The following is a 27,268-nucleotide window of genomic DNA, read 5'->3' as shown; positions in this document are numbered from 1 at the left end:
TGTGTGTGTGTGTATATATATATATATATATATATGTCATAAGAAGAGAGGCATTCAGTGTAGTAGAGAAAGCTTGAGTTTGGAATCAGAACACTTGTTTCAGCACCACTCTCTGCTGTCTGTGTGACCTTGATTCACTTTGCCTCTCTCAACTTCACTTTTTTCATCTAGAAAGTGAGTAATAAGCTTACCTCCCTCATAAGTTCATGTTGGGACTCAATCATAATAAAAAAGCTTTTCTGAATTCTGTATTAATTATGAAGAGCATGATTAATGTTGATGAGTGAGCTGTTGTTCTTGAATGCCATTCCAGTTCCTTTACTCATCTATACCATCCTGAATAACCTAGTTTGGAGACTAAGAACCTAATCATTTCTATTAGCATGTCTGATTGCAACCAAGGGACTAATTTTCTGAGGCAAACTGAGTTATTTAGCAAATTATAGTTTCTTACTGAATCCACAGTTACACTGAACTTTATATCTTCTTTTCTTAATTTTTTTAATTTTAATTTTTCATTTTGAAACAATGTGAGACTTATTTAAAATCACAAAACTAGAACAAATGATTACTGTATATTTTAACCCAGCTTCCCCCAAAAGTTAATATCTTATATGACCGCAGCTCAATCAAAACCATAAATTATCATTTCAACAATGTTATTAACTAATCTATAAATTTTACCAGTTGTCCCACTAGTGTCCCTTTATAGTACAGGATCAAATTTATTATTCTGCATTCCACTTAATTTTCTGCTTATTTAGTTCACTCCAATCTATGACATTTCCTTAGTCTTACAGTGTCTGTCATAACCTTGACATTTTAGAAAAATATTGACCAGTTATTTTGTTTAAAAAAAAAAAAAAAAGACCTTCAGTTTCAGTTTGGCTGAAATTTCCTCATCCCAGAATCAAGTCCTGATTGGCAAGAATACTGTATAAGTGATATTGTGCTCTTGTTGGTACTTAATACTAAGAAGTTCATCTTTGGAGATCCCTTCTATATTTAAAAATATCATCTGTATATGAAAGACCCCAAAATATGTCACTCCAGTCTGCTTTCTACCAAGTTACAATCTCATTTCTCCCCCTTCCTGTGAATGTTGCCACGTGAACTTCTTACTGTCATTTCAAATTCAATATATTTAAAACCTAATCATCTAAATAGCCATCAAAATCTTCCTCATCTAACTTTCTTACTTTTGTTAATGTTATTACTCTACATTTATTACCTTGACTTCATAACTCAATTTTTTTTTTCTTGTTCTTTGCTTTCATCTGTTTCACCTGAATGTTTTGGTCTTTCCCCAGTCTAGACTAATTTGTAAACTGTCATATAATATTGATCAAATTTTAAATGTGTTATATTGAAGGTGGGAACTAGATAAGGATTAGTTAGTAAGCATAAAATACATTAAGGCTTTAAGTTCAAATAATGAGGAGAAAACTGTCCAGTGTTTACATTTTTTCAACCATGAGAGAGACACGAACCAAGAGCTCATAGGGGTCCCACTGAGAGGTAACTAAAGGATTCATTGCTCCCACTTGCTCTTGTTACAAACTGCCACCTACTTAATAAGTAGGTATTAATAATACCTACTTGCAGTTATAATAATATTAATTGAGCACAGAACAAGATTTTGGGGGATGCTTGCACAGTGGACAACATTGAAATCTTAAAGGAATATACTTGAATCATAAATTATACTAAGCCTTAGTAATTGTGGCAGTTGCTTTTCTTCCTTCGTGCTGTCCCAAAGGAGACCTGGGTATCTTCAGTACCACCACCAAGGGGCCTAGGATAGATTGAAGGAAACATGAACCCGTACCACCTTTAGTGAAAAGTTTTCTTCCACATTTGTGATTTTACTATCACGCTTCTTCCTGCCAAAAGTCCTCCAGGTCCTTATAACCAATTTAACTCTTAAGAGTTGTAAAAGTTCAGTCATCCTGATAAATGCACTTTAATTTTCAGGAAGTGGTGATTCATTCACTCTTAAACATCCATATCGATTATACTAGTACCTTTAGTAGCCACCTGTACAAATTTTGAGATACGTGGATAGGTTAGGACTAAGAATGTCATTATTATTCTGAACGAAAACCTGTATCCAAATCAATTTAGAATAGGTATAGTAATAATTTTGTTCAATATCAGTGATATTTCTCACTAAAATAGGAAAAACAATCCTAAAATTTGTATGGCACCACAAAAGATCCTGAGTAGCCAAAGAAAGAACAAAGCAGGGAGCATCATGTTTCCTGGTTCAAACTATATTAGAAATCTATAGTAATCAAAACAGTATTAGTAATTAGCAAAAATATTAGGTCTATTGAAACATAAGTTGTGACCTCTGCTCCTGAAAAATCATAATATCTCCCTAAAATGGTAAGGTCTAGTTATTTAAAACTTAAATCTATATTCTTTAATTCAGCAAACATTTATGTGTCAGTGAAATTAAACACAAAAATTTCTACTTTCATGTCTCTCATTTTCTTTTACAATGGCTGGTAAATTTAAAAGTGCATTTTTATGATGAATGCTTTGGAAAAAATGAACAATGTGAGAAAGAAAGAGAGGAAGAGGATATAGAATGGAAGAAATTGCAGTGCTAGTTGGAAGTCAAAATAGGCCTTATTGACTGCTGAAGAGGAACATGGAAGGTAGTCAAAGGTTAAAAAATATTGCAGTTATAAGATGAAAATTCTGGGCATCTAATATACAACATGGTACTCTAGTTAATAATACTGTATTTTCTTTTTATTTTAAGTACTGATATTTGAACAGAGATATGGAGAGAAGTGAGGCTGACAGGCCAAAGTAACAGAGTTGGTTCTAAGGCAAACATGTCTATATTCAAGGCATAGCAAAGAGAAGGGGTTGCTGAAGTAGAGTAAGTGAGGAGGGACAGTAGCAGGAAATGTGATTAGGGATCTGGGGAGTTGGTAGTAGCCCCAGTCATGTGCAACCTTGGAGACCGTGGAGGGACTTTGACTTTCCTTCTGAATGAAATGGGAACCATTATAGGGTTCAGGGCAGAAGGCTAGCAAGGTAAGTTCATATCATGTCTATCATGTCAGGTGAGTTATAATGTTAGATATGACTTGAACTTCCCCATTGAAAGACAGAAATTCTCAGATTCTGTTTTTTAATCTAGCTAAACATTATTTATAAGCAACATGTCAAATCAGAGTGATCTAAAAAAGCTGAAAATTAAAGGTTGAAAGAAGAAATGAAGAATAACGAAGGGAAAGCAGTAGCTACAGAATTAAAATCAGAAAGCAAAATTTGAGGCAAAAAGATTTGAAAGGACAGAGAAAAACAGTTCATTTTGTGGCACATGTAATTACTAAAAATGTATCTTGAAACATAGCATCAAGATATAAAGCAACAACCAGTTGAGAAACTTTAACACATCTTTCCCACAAATCAGCCTGTCAAAGAGGAAAGTATTTCATAAAATACAGAAATATCCTTGCATAGGTATGTCTGTCTATCTTTGTATGTACCTTCCCGCCAGAAGGAAGATGCCATAGCTAGAAACCCTTGTAGAAATTTGTTTATAAAAATGTACCATGAAATAGACCACAAAGAACAACTCATATTTCAAAATATGGTAGACTTTTGGTGTTTTGGTGGTGGGCGTGGTGTAGTAACATACACATGTAGGGTATGACCTGTACCTCTAAATCATATACAATGTTGTGTTGTAAACTCAAGTTATCTCAATAAAATAAAATCATAAGGGTATTTTCTCGTTGTGTGATGCAATAAGGACAGATATATGCAATAAAAATATGGCAAAATGTAAGTTCTTGGGATTTAACTACTTTTATTCTAGTGAAAGATAAACATTTTTTTAAAAAGTATAGACTACAGCTGTACAAAACAAAGTTTTATATAACAAAGCTTGAAATTCCAATCAATGCACAAGTCTAAGGAATATCTATCTTTAGAGCACTTACAAGAAATCAGGAATGCTTGAAAATAAAATAAGCTTCATTTCTAGAAATTAAATGGCAAAACAAATATAAGAAAGGAATTTATAAAAATAAAAATGGAAATTAATAAAATGGAAAACAAAAATATACACTAATAGTAATTATTTTCTACTATATTTGAGATCCTGTGGCAAGACCCTAACTCAAACAATGCTGGTAAAATATCCATTTTATAGATGAAGAATTGAAGCTCAGGGAGACCAAGCAACTTGCCCACAATCACACAGCTCCTGAGTGGTGAGGCAGCTCTAGAATTCAGGTGGTCTGTTCCTGAAGCAGCATTCTCCATCACTGGGCTCATTATCCTGTTCAGAACTCAAATATCCATCCTCCCTATCCACATCACTTTTTAGTGATATACTAAAAAATATGTTCTTTATTGAATCCATACCATGCTAATCCTTAATACAATACTTTTGTTCATTTGATGCAAAAAAAAATCAGTTTTAATGTCTATGCCTTATATCTGGATAAAAATCAAATGTGCCTAAATATTTTTTTAATTCATATATTTAGTCTACTATAGTCAAACTGTAAATTTTTTTCTGATTGGTCCTTAATTATGTCTTTTTATTACCATCTGTGTTAGTATCACCTTTTCCCAAATCTGGAAGCAAAGAAAAGCACAGGAGTTCAAAAAAATTGTTAAAAATTTTTCTACTATTTTTCAGGTATAGAAAAAGTTTTAAGAAAGCTAAAATTATTGTCTCACTTAAAGAGCTTGCATTGTGTGTACATTTAATATATCCTTAATAGGCAGTGTCAGTGCCATAAATTGAGATTTGACTTGTGGTTGGATGGGAGGGACATGTGTGCATTCATGTGTGTGTAGCAAGGAAAGACGAAGATTTATTTAAACTAGAAAAGACAGAGATCATTTTCAAAATGCAGTCATATATAGATAAATAGAACCCAATTTTCCAACCCTTTCATTTAATCTTATTACCGTTAAGTATCCCCACCAAACCAGCACAAAAAGTAAAATTTATGTTGACAAAGATTTCAGCCACTGTTCTTGGGTTGTTCCCTTTATGCCTGCTTATAATCCTGTGTCTATGAGTGTTGTGTGTGTATATGCAAATACGTGTGTATATATGCAAAGATAAAAATTTATGTATATAAATACATTCAGGCGCACATATATATACAGTAGTTTAAATGTATGTAGACATATGTACTGGTGCAACATGAAATATAATATATTCCAAATTAAGTTCTGGATTCAATTTGTATGTTCAATTCTACTCTCTGTTTTCCCCTGAGAAAGCTTTTAAATATTTCTGGAGCAAAAAATGTTGTGGTAGTTTCAGCTGTCCCTGTAACCACTTCCATTATTTGTGTCATTATTACTGCTGCATAATCTGAACATAAAAAAAAGTGGTGCTATAACAAATGACTTCCCAGTACTGACAGTTATAGCAGCAGCATTTCAATACTGATGAAAATTCTCCCAGCAAGATCTCTGGCCAGGTTTACATAAACCAAACCGGAAATGGTTGCCTCTATTCACATTAAATCCAAACTGGTGTAACTTTATCTGTGTTTTACACTATAGTCAAGTTTCTTTATTCACAACTGGTGAAATTTCATCTTTATAAAGGTTGCAAAAAAACATAATGTGAGGCTTTATGTATAGTATTCTTGTTCATCCTTTGATAAGATAATTTTTAAAGTTGTTTTACTTTTTGATTGTTTAAATTTAATGAACTTTGTAAATTTTTATGATAGGGAAAGGTTTGTTATGACTTTTTCCCAATGGACTGCTAATAGAAGTTAGCTTGTCTAGCCCATGTGCTAGATGCTGTCAGTATCAAACTGCCTTTGACTTTCACACCTCCCAGGGGACTAGTAATTGTTGTGTTCAAACAGCCTGTAATTGTGATCCCGCTGGCTTTCTCAGTACGCTTCTGGCTATTAGAATCATTAAACAACTCAGCACCTGTTAACAGCATTGTAAATATTCAACCCTGCTTGTGTGCAGGTTGAGGCCAATATAGAGAAATCTTACAGAGCTCAGCCTCATAAATTAGAGCTTCTGACAAGTCAATTATTGTGAAACTGGGTTTCTCTGTGAAATAAATGAAATAGCATGCTGACAAAAAGGTAGGCTGTCTGTTTATGGCAAAGAGAAGATAATGACTTGATGATTCAATGCAGTAAGCATGAAACTACATTGTATCCTTTATCCGTAATTAAACAGTTATATAGTATTTCTGTTTAAATAACCAGTAAATTACAAATTTTGTACTGTGGAGAGTGCATCATGAACACAGACCTTTTATTTAGCTGTTGCATGCTTTTTCAAGTTAGTAAAATGATTATTGAAATTAATGATATGTAACATTTTAAACTAACTGCTTATAATTATTTAAGCAAGAAATTACACGGCAACCAAAAAGTTCACATTGTAAAAATAAAGGTTATCTAACTCTACTAATAAAGAACATGTAAATATAAACTCTGTCCTTTAATCACAGGAAAATATAAAGCTATTATTTAAAGTATAACACTTGTGGCCTAAAAGATAATTCCATTTACATTTTGTTTTATTATTTTATAGCATTTTACAAATTATGTGTCTAATTAAGATATAGTAACATCTTTTATAAGTACTTGAAAATGTTTTAATTAACCTTTGATTCTCAGTCCAAATATTAGCAAAGAATAATCTAAATCAGTGAAGTCATATAATTTACAAAAAATAGGTGCATTTTAGTATTTGTATTAGCTGCATAGGATATATTTTTTCAGTGATTGAGATTTTACTATTCTTGAATATAATATTTAAAATAGAGCACTATTTTTAAAAGTTATAGCTTTTATAAATAAGATTTTTCAAAGCTATCCAAAATACCCAAAGAAAATAATTTTAGGGATTTTTTTCCAGGTTATTTCCAGATACTGTAAAGATAAAAGTATTTATATTTAATGAATTGAATATCGGTTCAGTTACTGTGTTGAAATTTTCATTTCTTCTCTTATAAAAATCAATAAGAATATTTGTGATCATGTTAAAAAACAACTGTAAGAAAAAATATCAATGGGAGTTTTTATGCTATTCTCAAAAATGCATTAATTTTTAGTAAATTGAATTATGAACTATTTTAGTCTAATCAATAATTTGTTATAGTCTCAGAAATGATTTTAATTGATTTTTCTTGAATTTTTATAACTTAAATGTTTACAACTTTATCTAGATAAAAGTCACAAATTAAAAAATGTTTCAATAGACTTAAACTTTAGAAGGAATATTAGCCCATCAAGATATTATCTTGTAAATACATGATATAGTAAATAAAACAACTATTAAAGAACCTGTAATTTTTAAAGGAATGTTTTTATCATTAATAGTTTAGTTATTATTTGCAAGTCTACCAAGTTTCATTCATTAAAGCATAAATGGTAAAGTTGATAGTCCAGATATAGGAGAATAGTTTATGATAACCAGGACCAGCATCCATGATATTTCTTTTCAAATGACCTAATACATTTACAGATAAAATGGAATTTTAACTTCTTGTTTTTTACAGTGATATTATTTTCATGTCTTCTTTCTCTAATTTCAGTTGCATGAAGAATGGTTTTATTCTTGCTCTCCAAATGGTACTGCTTATTCAGTGTCCTAGCCATATTTTTACTAGTGTTTTCAATTTAGAAATAACTTTATCAACTATGGATTGTTCTAGACAGCTGAAAATAGTATTTGAAAATTTATAAACTTAGCAAGTCAAAATCATGTAAAATATAAAGTACATGTATTACAGAAAGTTTGATGTCATATGTTAAGGAAAAAAATGAAAGACCATGGGGGATTGGTTTCCCTAAATGGGTCAGATAGACTTTTCAGTATGCCCAGAGTAGGTCTCTTCCAGGCAGTCCTGAGCCTAGGGAAGTCATTACCAATACTTGAAGGATGCAGATATTGGCCTCCAGGTGGTGCAGAGGGTTGAGCGCAGTGCTGTGAAGCTGTCCACAGCCACTGCAGCTCGGGTTTGATTCCCAGCCAGCCAGGGAGATTCCCACATGGTGTAACAGACCTCTCCTGTCATGCCCGCTGCTCCCCTCAGCAGTGCTTTCAGTCCGTCTGCCTGTTCTGCTCCCCACTCTGTCTGTGGTAAATCCTCTCACCCTTCTGCGCCTCTGGCTTATACCCCAGCTATTGTATGAATAAAAATTAAATCTTTAAAAAAAAAAAAAAAGAATGCAGATATTAAAAGCAGTGAAGGCCCAGAGGCTAGGACAAGTTTTATTCTTGTCTTGGTCTTTGCCCTTTCCTAATCAAAGAAGCAATCACTGATTCCCCATCTTAAGGTCCAGAAGAAGGTGTGTTTCGGCATGTAGGTTATCAGGAACATGACCTGATGAGGTCACCTCTTTATTGTCATGTGAAATTTTCCCCTTTCTCTCTCTTTGATGCCTCAGGTCCTTAAACACAGGATATATATCCCTCTTCTGTCAATTTACTTTAGAATTTAAACTGTGGATATTTTCCATATATATATCATTAAATCTTTGATCCTTTTCCTCCTAACCTGTCTTATATTCATTTGTTCGTCCCTTCAGCATCAGAAGAGGCCCAACAACAGAAAATATTAATAATTTGGAATGATTTGGGATACCTTTTGTGGGTTTTGAGTGTCCAGAATTTTTATTTCACCTCTAAAGCAGGCTACATTATTCTAGCTAAATACTCTTTCTTAGTAATTTTGAAGATAAAGGAAATACTTTCTAATGGTTTCTAATGCAGGTTCATATATGTCTGTCTAGATAGGTTTGTATTTTTTTGTTCAAAATGGACAATAGGACTGGTTTCATTGCTTCCCTGTTCACTGAAAATACCTGTTTGTTTTGGTCTATGAATGACAAGAACCTTCCCAGGAAAGGCACTAATAATTTCTCTATTGACTAAAAATTTAAAGTAACTTTCTTGTTAATGAAACTTAAAATCCTCAGCATATATTTATAATTTACAGGGGTTTTTTTCCAAATAACCTGTTATTAATCTTTAAATAAATTTTGTAGTATATTAACTCCAAATCCATCCCTTTGAAGAAAGGAAAAAAAGGTTTTGTGCCTTTTCGCTAGGCCTTTCATTTGACATTAGCACTTTACTCCAAGTTTTGAATACCCCCGAGATTGTCCTGCTCAGATGTAATACTCTTGTAGAAGGGTTTCAATGACAGAACCTGTGCACTGATGTTGCTCTTAGTCCTGCCCTTTGATTTGGACAAGGAAGAAGTAGAGCATCTAAGTTCTCCATGCTGATGAGGTTATAGGGTTTACCTAGTAGGAATTAAGAACTGCCATGAATGGAACAGACCCTCACCTTTTAGATCTATCCCCAAGTAGTTTGCTAGTGATACTAGGGATTTGTTTGCTAAGAACCTCTTGGAGATAGAGAGATAAATGATTCAGGTGAATTACATGTCCTCAGACTTTTCACTTAGAAAATATCCAGAACTGAACCTATGTGTTTTATATATATTGAAGCTTGGTGAATATTTGATTGTTAGTGTGATGATGTCCCTTCTAGTCTTCAGGATGACATTATTTCTTAATACTAGAAGAATAATGATTAACTTTCCTAAAAGAACTCACCTACCTATCTAAATTAATAGTTTATGAGTTTTGTAAAATTACTGAGAATGGATTTTTGTATATAAAATATAAAAGGGTATCTTATTCCTTCATATTATATATAATATATACACATATATATAATTATATACTTCTTAACCTTTCTAAATCTAGTACATAATTTTAATTTGCTATAGATGAGTAATCTGAAGTAATACCAGTCTTAACACTGGGAAGTTAGTATCTTTTTTACATTATGCTGAATTTTTTCTGCTTATCTTACATATTTTTTTATGTATTGTCATTAGTCATAAGTCATCAAACCTTAGTATGAGACTTCTCAGCTGTAAAATGGGAATGGTGATTGCAGTTGCTTTGTTTCTATGATTTCCTGTAAATGTAATTATGCTTTGAAATTCTGAAAGGAATGATGTGAAATTGAAGTGAAAGTATTAATCAAAAATGTCTGGAAACCAATAATGACTTTGCTTGCTTCCTAGCTACTACAATTTGAGTGATGTGAGCCATGATTCTGTGAACAAGTTTCTGTCCCATCTGGTCGAAAAGTCCCTGGTTGAACTGGAATATTCCTACTGTATTGAAATCGGAGAGGTACGACTCAGTCATATACATTCCAACTGTAAAGATTATCTGACTTTTAACAACAGGGCTTTGTATTCTGGTGTTAACCAAAAAAATTAATGAATTTTTTACAATCTGTAATATAACTTATTAATTGTATGAGTATACTTTTACTTGACATTTTATCTTTATTTCGACATAGGATAATCGGAGTATTGAACCTCTGACATATGGCCGAATTGCCTCTTATTACTACCTGAAGCACCAAACAGTTAAAATGTTCAAGGAGCGTTTGAAACCTGAATGCAGTACTGAAGAATTGCTTTCAATTCTGAGTGTAAGTGCCATGTTATTAATTGTTTTGAACATAGAAATTACATTTTATATATTTTGTACCTTCTCTTTTAATTTGGTACTTAAATTGCTGTCATCCAGTTCCTTTTGAAATTTGGCAGAAACTGTTTATGAAGTCCTGCCCTCTCAAACAAGATCACTACAAATAAACACATGTCTGGATTTTGTTCCCCATAGATAAGGTGACCACATAAGTCGTCATCCAAACTTGGATTCTTCTGAGAATGCAATGGGGCACTAAAAATATTTAAGCCAGGAAAATAAGTGTGAACTGGGCTCTCCTGGCAGCTAAGCGATCACCCTGTCCTTCAATATCAAGTCTCTCTGAATTGTAATGGAAATCTTTTCTTACTACTTCTTTTGTGTCATTCTTATGGAATCTATGAGGCTAGTGAAGTTTCTTTATATAAGATCCACATGAATGAGTTCTATTAGGACTAATGGCAAAAAAAACCTAACTGTCCCTCTCTTTCCAAAAAAGAAAAAAAACACAACCAGATTTACCACATGGTAAAAAAAAATGATACTGTGTTCATTTTTGCTAAGGAGCTAAGAACTAAATTTAATATCAAAGTTAAAATCACTATAAAGAATATCTTCACTATCTTCTCTGCACGTTATATATGCACTTTTGCTCTACATACTATATATGCTTCCTTTGTTCTTACCTTGTTGCATTTATGTATAATTTACCACAGAACTTCATTGGCACATTAGTCAGGGCTTACTCTAAGTAAATGCTATATGTTATCTTACCTCAGGTATGTTGGTACTTTTAAAAACAGTTGAGAATGACTAGACTATAATGCCTGAAAGTCCTCTTATAAATTCATTGATTCAGAGGTAGTATAATCTTCAATATACAATTCACAGTTTTCCCATTCTTAAACTTTTTCCCTTGAGAAACTAGTATGTAGGTTTTGTATGTAACATAGTGCAAAGTGTAGTTTAGTGAATCAAAAAATATTTGTTAATGAATTAATTATGTATAGGTGGCCGGATCCTAGATTAATAAATTTTGTATTATTTGGAATGTAGAAAAGAATAGAGGATTAAGGTTTATAAGGCAACTGCCTGAAATATTTTTTTTATAAAATTGAAAATTCATGTCTGAGGTAAGAGCATAAAAAATATAAGAACTTTTTCAGATACCTAAGAATTAAGTTTTTATTATTTCCTAGTCAGATTCATAGAAACATTATTTATCTCAGGGAATGACCCTAGAATAATGGTTAATAAATTTGGACAAGTATCTTGTTAGACTTAAGAATATAATTCTTAAGTATTGTTAGTCTTAAGAATATAATTTTTTCATATTTATCTTGATATATTTACCTAAGCTGATATTTAAAAATATTTGTCAGGGGCCTCCCCGGTGGCGCAGCGGTTGAGCGCTCGGTTGCGAGGCTGCCCGCGGCCTCTGCGGCGCCGGTTCGATCCCCGGCTGCTCCCCGGCCACCTGAGGAGGGTCCTGCATGGCGCACGGACTTCTCCTGCCGCCCACTGCTCCCCTCAGCGGTGTACTTCGGTCCTTTTGCCTGCTCTGCTCCCCGCTCTGGCTCTGGTGGGTTCTCTCACCCTCCCGTGCTTCTGACTGTACCCAGTGCATGTATAAACAAAACAAACAAATAAATAAATAAATAAAAACATGCCTCTATAAAAAAAAAATTAAAAAAAAAAATATTTGTCAAACCTAAGAACATAGGTGAGATAGGTGAGCACTATTCTTGTGCCAGGGCCTATTCTAGAACTTTGCATTAATAAACTCATTTAATCCTGACAGCAAATCCCCATTTGATATTGAGAACCTTCCTTCATTATCTGAATTTTATAAATTAACCATATTGTCCAACTTGTACATTAAGTGAATAGCTTGTAGTCTAGCACCTGAGTATGGTTCTTAACCCGTGCTGTGCTGTCTTTCATGTCATACACACACACACACACATACACACAGAGAAAGAGAGAGAAATGAAACAACACTGCCCAATAGTAAGGAGCTAAACTAAATAAAATTGTCTTAATATCTTAAACATATAATGAAGTATGCATAACTCAAATGATTTATCCTTAATATGTTACTTTGCATTTGTCCACATTAAAATCCATTGGTTGCATTTCTACCCACAGACCTTATATTGACTCATTCAAAAAAATATTTCATGCCCACAAGGTTGAGGTTGAGGCTCTTTCTAGGAGCAGGAGATAGACTAGTGTACATTACTGACAGACTCTGTGTGAGTGTGTGTGTGTGTGTGTGTGTGTGTGTGTGTGTAAACTATGAAAGACTCAGGTGTTGGCTTAGTACCAGCTCAGTGTGATGCTCTAAGAATGGCGACAGACAGATGCCCCTCATCAAGAGGAATATCTAAACACAAAACAGTGCATAATATCCTCTCTTTCATGTTGACTTTCCCTATGCATGAGGTTTGTATTTCTATATACATTTTCTACATACATTGCTATATACATTTTTGTTGGCCCCCAAATCAAAAGAAAATCATGGAGAAAATCTGAATGGGCTCAAAGTGATACTTGCATCATATCAATTTTAATTAAAATCAATTTTAATTAAAATTCACAATTGTGAATTTTATAATTTTATAAAATTTATACAGGCATTATATACCTGTATAAGTCAAGATAAACACAAAAACTTTTCCAGTTAGCAGGAAGTTCCATCTAATTTTGCAAGTAGTAAACTCAGAGAATTTATTACTTCAATTGATGGAAATAATTGAGTACAATAGTATATAGAGTCACAAACAGCTAGAATTAACTTATTATTAATAAACTCACTAAGGAACTCAAAGAGTAAAGGGAATTGTGACTGTCATGTTGGTGTGATAGATAATGATTATTCCTTTATAGACCAGGGAAAGAGGGATTAGGACTGGGTCTATGTGGCATTTGCATGGTTTTTTTTTCTCTTGGCCCACTAGATACTTAAGGAATTTTTGTACACTTCAGAACATTGTGGGGTTTTTAATTTTTTTTTTAATTTGGCAATCTGTTGAACTTTTAAGTTCTAATTCCTATTCCATTACAAACAAACCTTTATTTCAGTCAACACTATAAAAGAAAATATACTTCCACTAATTTTTCTTTCTCTAGTAACACCTCTTGAGACTTGTGTTTTCACATATTCATTTTAACCCTAAGCAGTTAAACTGTTTCTGACTTACATTTTTAGATATCATTATTTTAAACAGACATAAAATGCTCTATTCTAAGTATAAAGCCAAGGTATCTATTGACCACATTATTCACTAATTTTATTCTATTTATTTAAATCTTGCCTTTCCTATACATCCATGAAAATAATAATAACCACCCTTTATTGAGCAACTCATGCAAGTTAGGAACTTTTAAACATTATTTATAATCATCAAACCACCCTTCATGGTATATGATTATACAGAAAACAAAGCTGATGTTTACTGAAGTTAAATTTTTCTAGTTTTTGTAGAAACTAGATCTTTAGAATTCCTTTCCCTATTCCTTAGATTCCTCTTCTCCTAAGTATATTTTGCCTTTATCTTATAATTTATTCCCAGCTATAAAAAAAATTTTAACAATGAAATGTAAGGGTATATGCTTTTTAAAAGTTACTTTTAAAATTATGTGTGCCTTTGTAACTGAGAATTATAGGTACTAAATGCAGATGTTAATTACAGGCAAAATAATTATTTCAGTATTCCTTATTGAAACGTATATTTTAAGTTTTAAACAATATGATGCTATTTGGAAAGGTTAGCTATTTTATAAAAACTCTTGCCAAGTTTTTTTTAACACCATGAATTAATAAGCTCCGTAATTAAGGCAGCTGCTTCACACTTCTATTGTTAACCAGTGACATTACATCTGTCTTGCTCCATTGATGCCCTCTTCCTACTTATTGAAGCATTTAGCAGTTTTGGCAACAGGGATTACATGGCATGGAGTAAGTAGTCTAATTAGATATAAGTGAAAATCCTGAGGGAAAAGGGCATTTAAAAAGTAATTTGAAGAATCTCTTAATGATGTTGGCACTGAAAACCCAAGTCTAGAGTAGAAAGTGCCTGTCACAGGATCATGATTTGATATGTTCATGGACTTTTAGAAGGTAGCCTCTTTTAAAACAATAATAGAAATGAAAAGATTTCAAATTTAAAGAATATTTAGTTGAGCAAAATTTTCAGAATATGCTTGCTCTATAGTATCAATAGCTTTGAGAGTAAACAAAGCATACTCTAGAATTTTTAATGAAATTTTTAAATAGATGTACTAGTTATGTTTTATCTGACTACACAGAAACATGAGATATGTTTATAATATCAAATTCCAATTTGAAACTTCATCATATTCTTATTTTTCCACGAAGCCTTGGATATTTACTAAAAGTATGGATTTCATGTGCTAATATAAGATAGAACCATCCCAAATTTAGAGAACTACCAGAGCAGTAAGATTTTTATATAGCAGTAAATTTCCAGATTTGGCCATTCTTTATACTTCCTTCTTTAAAAGCACATTGATTCTTTGTTCTGCCCATATAAACAACATTTTTAGTAATACAGCATTTTTCATGCTTGGATCTTGTCCTGCTTGGGGTACAGCTACAAATCTTCTAGTAGAAAAAAATTGCAAAAGTATCTTTCTAAAATAGGGGCTTGGAAAAATAAGCAAGAATTTTTTTAAGAGAGAAATTTAAAATGAAATAAATAAAAAGGACAAGCCAGATATAAATAACATTGGTAGGGGACCCAGCATGTAAAATTAAAGACTTCATTAAAGGAAAAGTGAAAGGAAGGAAAGGTTAACTGAGTAACAGTGAACACCATCAACCTCATGGCCTTCCATTTCCAAATAACCTCCTGACAATCGCAGGATCCCATCTGCTACTCTTTATCTTCCTACTGGGGAAACCTAATGGGATATCTTCCAGGGTTCGTGAGAAGAGCTTCCCTAACCCTCAGGCTGGGGAGCTGCCTGGCATCTTTTGGAGAGGCACAGATGGCAAATGTCTTGAAAAAAAAGTATCTTTCTACTTCTGTTGGTCTCTTTCCCTTGACACCTTTCCTATTCTCTATTATTTCCTAGCTCCTTCCTACTTTTTTGTTTTTATAAACTACTGAAAAGCTTTCCTCAATACAAAGGAAAGTACAGTGTTTTCCTGGTGAAAGTTCTCAATTTCAAATATGCCTGTTATGATTTAGTTGACTACTCTAAATATTTTTAAGCTAATCATGTGATGAACCTGAAATATATTTGGGGTATTTCATGAAAGTTGTCCTGTTTTGCATTTTTATTTTTTTAATTACTTTTGGTTTTCTAACCTGCCTCACAGAATAACAATAGTCAATTACCAGGATTCTAAAGGTTGGTGATTAAATAAGTTATGTTATTTAAGAAATAAGTTTAGACACCAAGGCATGAATAGCTTTAATATTTCTGTATCACCTAGTTCAACTTACTGATTTTTTCTGAAACAAAGGCCCCAGTCTTGCCCAGCATGGCAAAATTAGTATAGAAACATTATATAAAAACTCAGCTTCCAACAGGAAAAGGACTAGAGTTGAAATTAGAATTCATATTTCCCAGTAACCTTTTAAAAGTCCTTTTTCTTTCCCCTCCCCCCGCAACGCATACACCTTTATACTTTTCTTTTTCCTCTTCATTCGTCGTATTTTACCCTTTTATTTAAATTTAAAGTAAAATGCATGAAAAAAGATTTTCCCTTAACCTTCCCAGCCTAAGAGATCTATAAAAAAATACTGTTGGATTTTCAACTTTTATTAAGATCAGTGTGTTCTATCCAGTACTCAGTGTACTTGGGGGAATATCAAAAAAGTAGAAGTCAAATTCATATTTTTTCGGGATATTTGTGTTAGAACCCAAAGAACTAATGAAAGCAAAGGAATAAACATATACTGAATATGTCTGTCTCCATTGCCACTGCTGCTTAATATAGCTTTACATATGCATGGGAAAGGTTTAGTCCTTTATATGACCTTCAAGGCAAAAGAATCATTGTGTTCCCCAAAAGTCAGAGTTACCAGCCTGGCCTGTAGGCAGGATTAGACCGCCAAGCTACTAGGGGTCATATAACAGCATATATGAAGAGACATTCCATTTAGATATTTTCTAATTACTATATATGCATAAATGGTTTCATATAAATTAAGTCATATTTATGAAGCTCCAGGGTAATTTGCCTTTCGGGAAACTTTAGCATAAATCATTTGGCAAAGTAAATCATTTTTAGTTTGGTTTTGAAAATATTCTTATGTATCATTGGTAGTGACTCTACCTAATTTAATGATGTAGCTATTTAGAATTATCAACATACATGCAAGAACACTGCAAAAACAAAAATTAAAATATTTGAAAATTATCATCTTACTAGATACAAAATCTTTTCTAACAATTTGTTACTTTATTCTGAGTAAGAAGAGCACTGTATAGTCTTTAAAATACGTGAAAAAATAAATAGAAACTTTAGTACTGGATAAAGTATTTTTAAAAATAATTTACATATGCTAGAAATTGATTGCTGCTCAAAATGTTTCTAATTTCATCCCAATGAAGTTGAAGTTCCCAAAAATTATTGTTAGGGTCTCATTGGTCCAGCAGGTGGAGCAGTTTGGAAATCAGTCTTCATTCCTTTCTCAATTAATAATGGCCATCAAAAGTGTCTCCAGAAGTTCATGCTTTCAGTCCTATATATCTTTCTAATACAAAGAATGCCAAAATATTGTTTAAATTTAAAAATATACCATTCTGACATTCAAAAATCAGGCAAGTAGGTAAATAGAACGATCATTCCCCAGACTTAAGGCCAAGTAAATGTATTTCAGTAATATTTTTGTGTAACCAAGCAAAGAAAAAGTAAAATTCCTGATACCTTTCTCAAATCCCAATTGGTATAAGAAAACTCCTACAATATTATTTTTTTGTATTTTAAATTGGAATTTTTTTTTTTATAGAGGCATGTTTTATTTATTTATATGTTTGTTTGTTTGTTTGTTTTTGTTTATACATGCACTGGGTACAGTCAGAAGCATGGGAGGGTGAGAGAATTCACCAGAGCCAGAGCGGGGAGCAGAGTAGGCAGAAGGAACGAAGTACACCGCTGAGGGGAGCAGCGGGCGGCAGGAGAGGTCTGCACGCCATGTGGGACCCTCCTCCGGTGGCCGGGGAGCAGCCAGGGATGGAACCGGCGCCGCGGAGGCTGCGGGCAGCATCGCAACCCAGCGCTCAACCGCTGCGCCACCTGGGAGGCCCTTAAATTGGAATTTTTGAAGGAAAAAACCATAGAAATATTCCTTGATGTTGAAGGACATAAAGTGTTTTAGATTAAATGACCATGACAGGATTTTTCCTTTATGGAATAATGTAGAGAAATTCACTATGAAATGAATAAATAAATGATAGATAAAACATAACTGTATTAGCATAGTTTTAAATAAGATTTTTATAAATTCTCTATTACAAAGTAAATGAAAGTGATCCTAATACATGTTTTTAAACAGGTCATTATGTTTCACTGTCAACATAGTTTTTTAAATCTTGTTTTACAACTAATACTACTTTTATAAGTTTGGGATTTTTTTAAGGAAAACAGAACAATCACCCTTCCTTAATTTGTCATCCCTGCTGTATTTCCTTATACTTAGTCGATTATTTTCTTACCTCATTGGTTGTTATCAGAATATCACTCATACATTAGCCATTATTTATGCTGTATAAAAATTATACCGCATTTTCTCACAAGTCAGCTTATTTTCCATTAATCATTCTGACTGGTTATCTTTTTAGTCCTCCTATTTTAAAGAAAAGAGCCAATAGTGTGGTACAAAATGAATCCATAACTATGTTTTTTATGATATCACTACCATCAGTACCACATGGAATTATTGGAAAGATTAAATTAGTTAATCTTAATAAAGCACAGAACAGTCCTTTGCTCACTCATAGTCCTCAGTAAGGTTACCTGTTATATTTAATAATAATATGTATTGAGCACATTCTGTATTCCGGGCTTAAAGATGTAGTAGCAAACTGGGCTAGTGATGTACTAATGGACCCTATATTCCTAGTAGAGTTGGTAAACAATAAACATGTAATATGTTTTCAGATGGAGTTAGTGAGTTTTAAAAAAATCAACAAGCAACTATAAACCAGAGACATACTGTGGGGGAGAGGGGCAGGAGGGAATAGGATCAAAACAAGGGGGTTGGGAATTGTACGGGGACTATAACCAAGATGAAAATGCATACATCGTGCAAAAATTAAAAATGAGGTTAAAAATATATAAAATTTTTAAAAATTAAGGTAAGAATTTGGAGGTATTTAATGGAAACTGTTCTTCATGGGATACGTAAGGAAAACTTTTCTGAGGAAATGACATTTGAGCAGAGAACCGAGTGATGAGTACCAACTCCTGAAAGTCTTGGGGGCAAAAATCTCAGTCCCATGGAGCAGCAAGTGCAAAGACTGCAAAGCAGGACCTACTTGTCAGATTCAAGGAATAACAGGAAAGCCAGTGCAATGGGTAGAACAAGTGCAGGGAAGGCGTGGGAGGCAGGGCTAGGCCATCTACAGCCATAATAAGGAGTTTGGGTTTTATTCCAAATTTTCAAAGTAGTCATTGGAGGGATTTTGATCAGAAGAGTGAGGTGATTTTATTTATTCTGAACAGACCATTCTGGCTCCTTCATAAAGAAATGATAGTTGCACAAACTCTAGATGTCAGAAAATGGTGGCTTGGATAAAGTGGTCAGAAACTGAATGGCGAGTTTTGAATAAGCATAGTTTTGAATAATGATAGTGGGACTCAGGATGTTTTGAAAGCAGAACCTACAAGAAATGATAAAGAATTAATTATAAGAAATAAAGAAAATGGTGACTTCCTTGGTGGCACAAGGGGTTTGGTCTTAGCACTATGAAGCTATCAGTAGCCACTGCAGCAAAAGTTTGATCCCCAGCCAGGGAGGTGACCCACATATTGCAGCAGACCTCTCCTGTCTTACCCTCCGCTCCACTCAGCAGTATATTTCAGTAGATCCACCTGTTCTGTTCTGCTCCCCACTCTGTCCCTGGTGAATCTTACCACCACCACCACCACCCCACCCCCACACTTTTATGTACAAATAAATAAATCTTTTAAAAAAATGCATAAGTTTGGATCTACTCAGTGAGAGAGAATTTACTAATGGTAAGAAGGTTAGATAAAGAGCAGGTTCTGTGTTTTTTTGGGGAGACTGGAAAGGGTCATATGGAGGGAATTAAAAATTTCAAAATCCTGAAGGTGGTTGAGATCATCTAGGCAGTGAGTATTGACAAGAAGTCTGAATAGTGAGCTCTGGGAGTTCTGTTATGTTGAAGATGGGAGAGGAGGAAGACGGGGTGGGATCAGTTAAAGAAAACCAAGAGTGTGGTGCTGTAAATGAGAAGGGAAACTGTGGAGAGTGCACTGTCCTGGAAGACAAGGGGGGGAATGTAGCTTAGAAAGGAGATAGTGGTTAGCTGAGGTAAAGGCTGTTGAGATATGGAGTGAGATGAGAGCTAAGATTAACCCTTATACTTGATAAGCTAGAGATCCTAGATGGCTTTAATGAATAATTTCAGTGGAGTGGTAAAGAAAAAAGCCTTATTTGAGAGGACTCAAGAGAATGAGTTTTAAGAAAATAGACAGCAAATTCAGCTAATTCTTACATGGAGCTGGGGAATGGGGAAGCATGAAATTAAAAATTGTTGACGATGTTATAGCATATTTGTATCCTGACAGAAACAGTCCTCCCTCCAGCAAGGGGAAAAGTGATACAGGAAAGAGCAAAGTCCTTAAGAAAACAAAAGGAAAATAGGAATCAGTGTACAAAGTGGAAGAATTGACCTTAGGTGAAAGCAGATAATCTCTCCATCATCACAGGAGAAAAGTGAGGCTATGGAGGTAGAGAAACCAGGAGGTTGGCACTATGTGGTCAAATAATGAGGCAGTTTCCTTCTGTTTTATTTAAATTTTTCATAAACTAAGGGAAAAGTCATCAGCTGAAAACTAAAGTGAGGAAAGACCTACAAATGCAGGCAAAATTCATTAGTAGACTGAGGTGACTATAGCGTGATTGACTAAAAATAGCATTTGCATTAAGAGACCTGGGTTCAAATCTTAGCGTAGCTATTTTCAGCTTTATGTCAATGGCAAGTCATTTGATTTTTGTAAGCTTCAGTTTTCCTGATTCATTAAGAAAAAACTGTGTAATTACACCTGCCCTAAGTATCACAGGATTAGTGTGAACATCAAATAAGATAAAAGATACATGTTCAAACTTAATCTGACCTGAACTAGATATGTTTGTGTTTTGTGTTATATTTTAAGTTGTTTGTGTTTTACTTTTGTTTCACATTTAAAGTTGCCTTACTGTAGATACCTTTGCGTTTTTTTAGAGGTTTTTTAGAGGTTTACAACACTTCTTTTCTCTGTATCGTAAGGGTCAGCCTTGTTGGACTCACTAAGAAACTTTATTTCCTTATTAGTAGTCTGGAGGAATAAAGAACAGAACAGAGTCTTGCTTCCCTGTGATTCCAAGTACAGCTTTGCCCTTCCCATAGCAGGCTACTCATTAGTGAGTTTTATTATTACTTTAATTAATATCATATCATATCATATCTAGTAGCTTCATTTGAGAGCACTGGTATTATTGATTGCAGTGTCATTTTTTGAGTTTTCCCTCTTAGGTTGCTCCATCCCTACTCCCTGTTCCCTCTTCTTTTCTCCCCAAGTTACTATTTTACTAGAGACCATGGCTCTGGGTTTTAGTATACCCTAAGGTCTATAAAAGTAATGGTGGCTCCCCACTGCTACATCATCTTACCTCTAAATAAAAATGGTATTATGATTCTTCAGTGAGATATTGCCCTGGCTTCCAGGCCAGTGTCTGTGCTCCTGAGAGTGCTCATCTATTTATAGTTGTTAAAAACCACTTCATAATTAGAAAAAATCATAAAGTAATTATGATTAGTAATAGTGATTATGACTGGGTGATTACTCCTTTGACTAAGATGCTTTGCAAATGGATTAGCACTTCTTTGAATTAGGAACTTGGACTTGAAATCTATGAGGAAGCTATATTAGTAAGAAAAAATTTCTTTCTTTTGGGACTGAACAGAAAACGGTAAAACAGCCAGGAAACCACTGGGAACCTGGCTGAGAGAAAAATCAGGCAAATCAATTTGGACATTTTATTAGGCATATATTTGTCTGGAAAAATTCTTTTCACTCATTTGCAGTTAAAGCTATGGTCAGTTTAATCTAGTTCATTAGTAATGCTAACACTAAAATGAGCTTTGATATTTAGTGGTTTGTCTTGCTGAGTAAGAAGGTAAATATAACATTATTTAACATAATTCTGGAGGAGAGTATTAAATGTTTTGGTATTTGCAAAACATATGTTTTCAAAGATAAGCATTTTTGATACACAAAGCAGACAAGGTGTTAATTTACTTTAATTTTTAATGAAATGTATGTCCATTCTTTCTTTTATTCTGTATTTTCTAATCTCTTCCTTCCTCTACTACAGGTTCTTCTTTTCCTCCCTTAATGTTACTGATTAAACTTTCTCCTGCTTGTCCTTCATTTTCTTTTGTTGGATGCTCACCTGTTTTTACCTGTTACTATCCTCCAGACATTCCTAAACACACATCTTCAACAATCCAACAGGTATTTAATGCCTATTGTGTTAGGTACAGTAGAACAATAAGCTTTAAGATATGGTCCCTGCCTTCAAGGAGGGAAAAGGCCTATGTCTAAAAAGTAATTATAGTTGGATACTATTTTAAAAGCATAAGTTGTACCAGCATGTGTGGAACATGCTGTCTGGTTATGAATATCATGGGCCTCCGGGTCTCAGAGACATGACTCCACCATTTCCTAAATATATAGCCTTGGGTTAGTCACTTAATCTTTCCAGACTCCATGCAAATAATTTGTATTGTCTCAATACATTATCCAACCGTACAATAGTCACTTATACCCATTACTTTTATTTTCATTAACATTTTTAAATTACTAAGCAGTTCTAGTAGTTATGAGTTATAGTTTTATTTTAATCATATCTACACAGGACAAATACCAATGTCCATGCAAGACAGAATCAGATTCCTTAGGCTGTCATAGGAAATTGTTCTGGATCTGACTGCAAAGTAGTATGGAATGAGAATAGCTTCCATCTTCAACTGCTCTTCCCCTTTTGCTCCCCCTTGGAGCTGATTCTGTTCCATGAGCCAAAAATGCCCCCTTCTCTACCTGAGTCAGGCCAGCTTTTACATATTAGTTGAGAATCAGCTCATGATCTGTGTGAAACCCTAATCAAATAAAAAGAAAACATCGTAAACTCTTTGGTTAAAGAGGGTTTACTCAACAAATGTTGTTGGGTAGATTAGATAGTATTTTGAAAAAATATTCACATTAAATTCTAATTTCACAGCATATAACAGAATTAATTTCAGTCAGATTGAGAATTAAAGTTAAGAATAATGTTAAAATTTCACCGAGGGAGAGGGAAAGAAACACAAAAAGCATAAAGGGATTAAAGAAATTATGAAAGGAAGTAGATGCATTTGCCTACATAAAAATAGAATATATGTATGACTCCCTATGTAAACTTTATAAGCATTAATATTTGTCATAACGGATAGATAAAAAGATAGATAGATTTAATTTTTTAACATAAAAAACTGAAAAAACAATCATGGCTCCAATGATAAAATGAAAAGAGGACATAAATAATAACTAACAAAAGAAATTCATTTTAACAAACATTCATGAGACCATCTGGTATTTTTCTTTTTCTTTCTGGCTTAGTTCGCTGAGCATGATCCTTTCCAGTTATATCCATGTTGTTGCAAATTGCATGAGTTCATCTTTTTTTGATTGCTGAATAATATTACATTGTGTATATGTACCACATCTTCTTGATCCAGTCATCTATTTTTGGGCATTTGGGTTGATTCCATAGCATGATCATAGCTCTCCTGCCCACCTGTGACTATGCAGATGTTTCTCTCTTTTTCTCCTTTCCCTAATAAACCTGTCCTTTTAATATGTAAAAAATAAAATAAAAAACCTTAGTGATCAAAGAAATATGAATTGAAACAAAAGAATAACAGTATTTTTTTTTATAGAGGCATGTTTTATTTATTTATTTGTTTGTTTGTTTGTTTTGTTTATACAAGCACTGGGTACAGTCAGAAGCACGGGAGGGTGAGAGAATTCACCAGAGCCAGAGCGGGGAGCAGAGCAGGCAGAAAGACCAAAGTACACTGCTGAGGGGAGCAACAGGCAGCGGGAGAGGTCTGCGGGCCGTGTGGGACCCTCCTCCGGTGGCCGGGAGCAGCCAGGGATCGAAGCAGCGCCGCAGAGGCCGCAGGCAGCTTCGCAACCCAGCACTCAACCGCTGCGCCACCAGGGAGGCCCAGAATAACAGTATTTTTATTAAATAATGAAAATTTTTTAAAGATAGTACTCATTTCCTAAGGAAACTAGTGTATTGCCAAGATAAATGTATAGAGATGTTTATCACAGCATTTTTTATAATAGGAAAAAAGCCACCTGGAAATCATTCTTAAAACACCAGTATCTTTTTGAGATTATATAATTTGTGATCATTTATTTTTTTAAAGATCTATTTATCCATGCATACAAGAACCAGAGGACAGGCCAGTTGTGTGGGAGGGTAAGAGGATTCACCAGAGACAGAGTGGGGAGCAGAACAGGCAGATTGACTGAAATACACTGCTGAGGGGAGCAGCGGGCGAGACAAGAGAGGTCTGCCACGCCATGTGGGTATCTCCACGGCCGGCCAGGATCAAACCCGCACTGCAGAGGCTATGGACAGCTTCACAGCGCTGCGCTCAACCGGCTAAGCCACCAGGGAGACCATAATTTGTGATCATTTAAACAAAATTTTTTGAAAGACAGTCAGTCACTGGGAAAAGTGTTTTTTGTTTTTATTTGTTTTCACTTAACCCTATATGTGCATTCTAGAATAAAATATTTATGCTTGCCTTGTTGCACAACAGAGGATCACTTATTTATTAGCTGGATAGTTTTGAGAAGTTATTACAAGAAAAAATCCAATTAATGATTAATAATTCCTAGCAAACTATAGTTTTCCCATTGTGAGAAGGACTAAAATAAATACTTTCAGACTGAACCATTTTACACATGGCAGAAGCCTAAAGGAATTTCCTCTCCAGTGATGCATTGTATGCCAACTAACTTTTGATTTCTCAAATAAGAAATGGATGTGCCTTATTCTCATATTTTTATGTATTCTAAAAATTTTTGTTGTTATTACTAAATAAAATACACAGATATGGACCTTATTAGAGTAATATTATTCACACCATCTGCATTTTATTTTAACATTACATTCTCTTAGGACTTCACTTATTTTGCAATGTTTTCCAGCTGACAGTCCAATAGAATATTAGCATGTCTCAGAAATTTGATTATGTCAGAAAGTTAGAACTCACTTTGCTTAAAAAAAAAAAAAAAACTGGGAGATAAGAGGGATTTCCAAATGTCATTCTCCTCAGATGCATGAGATTCTACACATTCTTATGTTCCAGTCATTATTTTGTACGTAATTCAGAAGAATAATGGAGTTTGGCATTTGCTCCATAATTCTATTCTTAAAGTATTTCCATAGGCATTCTTCTATATATGCTTGCTTCAACTTATTAGATTTAGGTCCTCCATACCATCTATGTAGGTATTTTCTGTTACTTATTAAACAGTGTCAGCAAATTTGTAAGACAAATGCCAAACAGGTGTCATCTTCTACTGACAGATGAACAAATAAACTGTCTTGCAGAACCTGTGACTGAGCTGGCAGTGTATCACTCTGCTGGACTGAAAGCACAGGAAGGGTTGTAACCTTGAACTACTTTTAGTTTTTTAACCAGTGAAGGAGGAAGAGAAGCAAGAGAGGAACAAAGCAGTAAGACATCAATATAACTAGTGAATGCAACTAAAATCAGAGAAGGAAAAAAATGAATAAATTGCCACTTGGGACCCACATCAAAATGACATGGAAATTACCATACTAGAACTGAAAAGTAGGGTGAGCTTTTTTCTTTAGTATGTACTAGAAAAAAGATGTGATAGTTATTTAAAGTAGTTTTGCTAATAAAATGTCTAAATGTATATCATGTACATTATAGTGTTCAAAGAAATTTGATGCTATAAAATACTCCTAAAATTGTGCTGAAAAAAATTTTCTTTGTTGATTCAGAAGACCCAGAAAGATCTTTTAGAGTCCTGAAGCTATCATTATAAACATCTCTCATCATTACATGATGGGTGTATTAAAGTACTAAAAACTCATTAATAAAGATCAAATAAAGCCCTGATATTTTGTTATTTGCAAACCAAAAGCAATGGTTCTTTCCTTTATTGGAGAAGGCAAAGTCACAGATAAGCACTATATCAATGTGTCGATAAAATAAAGCAAGTGAAATTAAGGCACCATTCCTGTATGTAACACTTTTTAGAAACTCATTAAACAGTCTTAACTTTGTGAAGTTGTTGGTTGCTATATTTGAGATTCTGGGAAGGTGTAGATGCCTGATGTATTCTTATATTGCACTCTAGAAGTTTAATTTTGAATTAATCAGCCCCATATGAATATCAAACTTAAGTGCTATACTTTATAACCTCTGAACACATACTTTGTTTTCCATGGTGTACAGCACCAAGGAATTGCAGACTAATTGGAGAACTGAGTTACTTTAACTTAGAGTACATGATAGCCTATTATTGAACAATTGAATATAGTTATAGGTGTAAATGTAGATAGAATATTTATATAACATATAAAATATATATTATTTGATATAGTTCTATAAGATGTTATGGGGTTTGAATATGACTTTAGCCGTAAGAATGCATGTTTGCTTTCTCTTGATTCACACAGAGCAGATGGATGCTTGACTGCCTGCTAATCCACAGCTGGAATGGTTTCAGCAGTTTCCACGTTGCCGGGTTAGAGTGGCTTTTCTAGTGGACTGAGAGGGCAGCAAAAGAGGGATATCATTATTCATCAGTATCCCAGTGGGAGCGCTGCCAGCAGAGATTAATTTTTTCTGTTATGCTTGTAAAACAAGCTCAGGTGGAGTTTCTAATCCTCAGGGCACGGGTGGCAGATCAAGGAAGATGCTACAAAGCTAGTTAATTTTCTGATTCTGGGGGAAACAGAAGCTCTGTTAGATGTATAAATACATGATTGCAAATTTAAGTAGCTCAAATCCAAATGGGATCTTCCCAGACATCTGGTACTGAAAATCTCTATTTTTCTTTGTTGTCTTTAAATATAACTTCTTAAAAGTTCACCCTGGAGCTGAAATATTGATAAGCTAAATATGAAGAAGTCATCAGTTTTATGAGCTAATACAAAACATTTAATTTTTCAAACATGAACAAAAGCAAAAGCTTTATGCCTGAATAAACTCACAGTTAGAGGCTTAAAATACACATTAAAGTATATTACCAGAAATATATGACATTTACTATCTGATTGGCACAGTTGGAATTTTTTTAATGTATATCCTGTCTATTTTAATGGTTTAATTTTTTCCCCAATTTATGGTTTCCATGTGACACCTGTTTCCTCTGTGATCTATCAGCATGTTCATATTTTTTGAGCAATAATAGACTTAAACATAAATTAGATTGACTTTTTTTAACCTCTATAGCAGAATTTATGTATTTC

The 27,268-nt window shown here is 33.8% G+C and overlaps 1 protein-coding gene across 2 annotated transcripts in view; it reads left to right on the top strand.

Moving 5' to 3' along the window:
• Positions 1-27,268, top strand: part of ASCC3 (activating signal cointegrator 1 complex subunit 3) — a 257,561-nt gene that overhangs the window by 180,794 nt on the left and 49,499 nt on the right. For both annotated transcript variants that reach the window (XM_037520154.2, XM_054699051.1), the window contains exons 35-36: positions 10,079-10,190; positions 10,363-10,497. In XM_037520154.2, the coding sequence (XP_037376051.1) occupies positions 10,079-10,190; positions 10,363-10,497 (247 nt within the window). The remainder of the gene's footprint in view (positions 1-10,078; positions 10,191-10,362; positions 10,498-27,268) is intronic.

The sequence above is a fragment of the Talpa occidentalis genome, unplaced genomic scaffold (assembly GCF_014898055.3).
Source record: "Talpa occidentalis isolate TD23 unplaced genomic scaffold, MPIMG_talOcc4v2.1 talOcc4.2, whole genome shotgun sequence".
NCBI classification, from domain to species: domain Eukaryota; kingdom Metazoa; phylum Chordata; class Mammalia; order Eulipotyphla; family Talpidae; genus Talpa; species Talpa occidentalis.
This window is presented reverse-complemented; position numbering and strand designations above follow the sequence as displayed.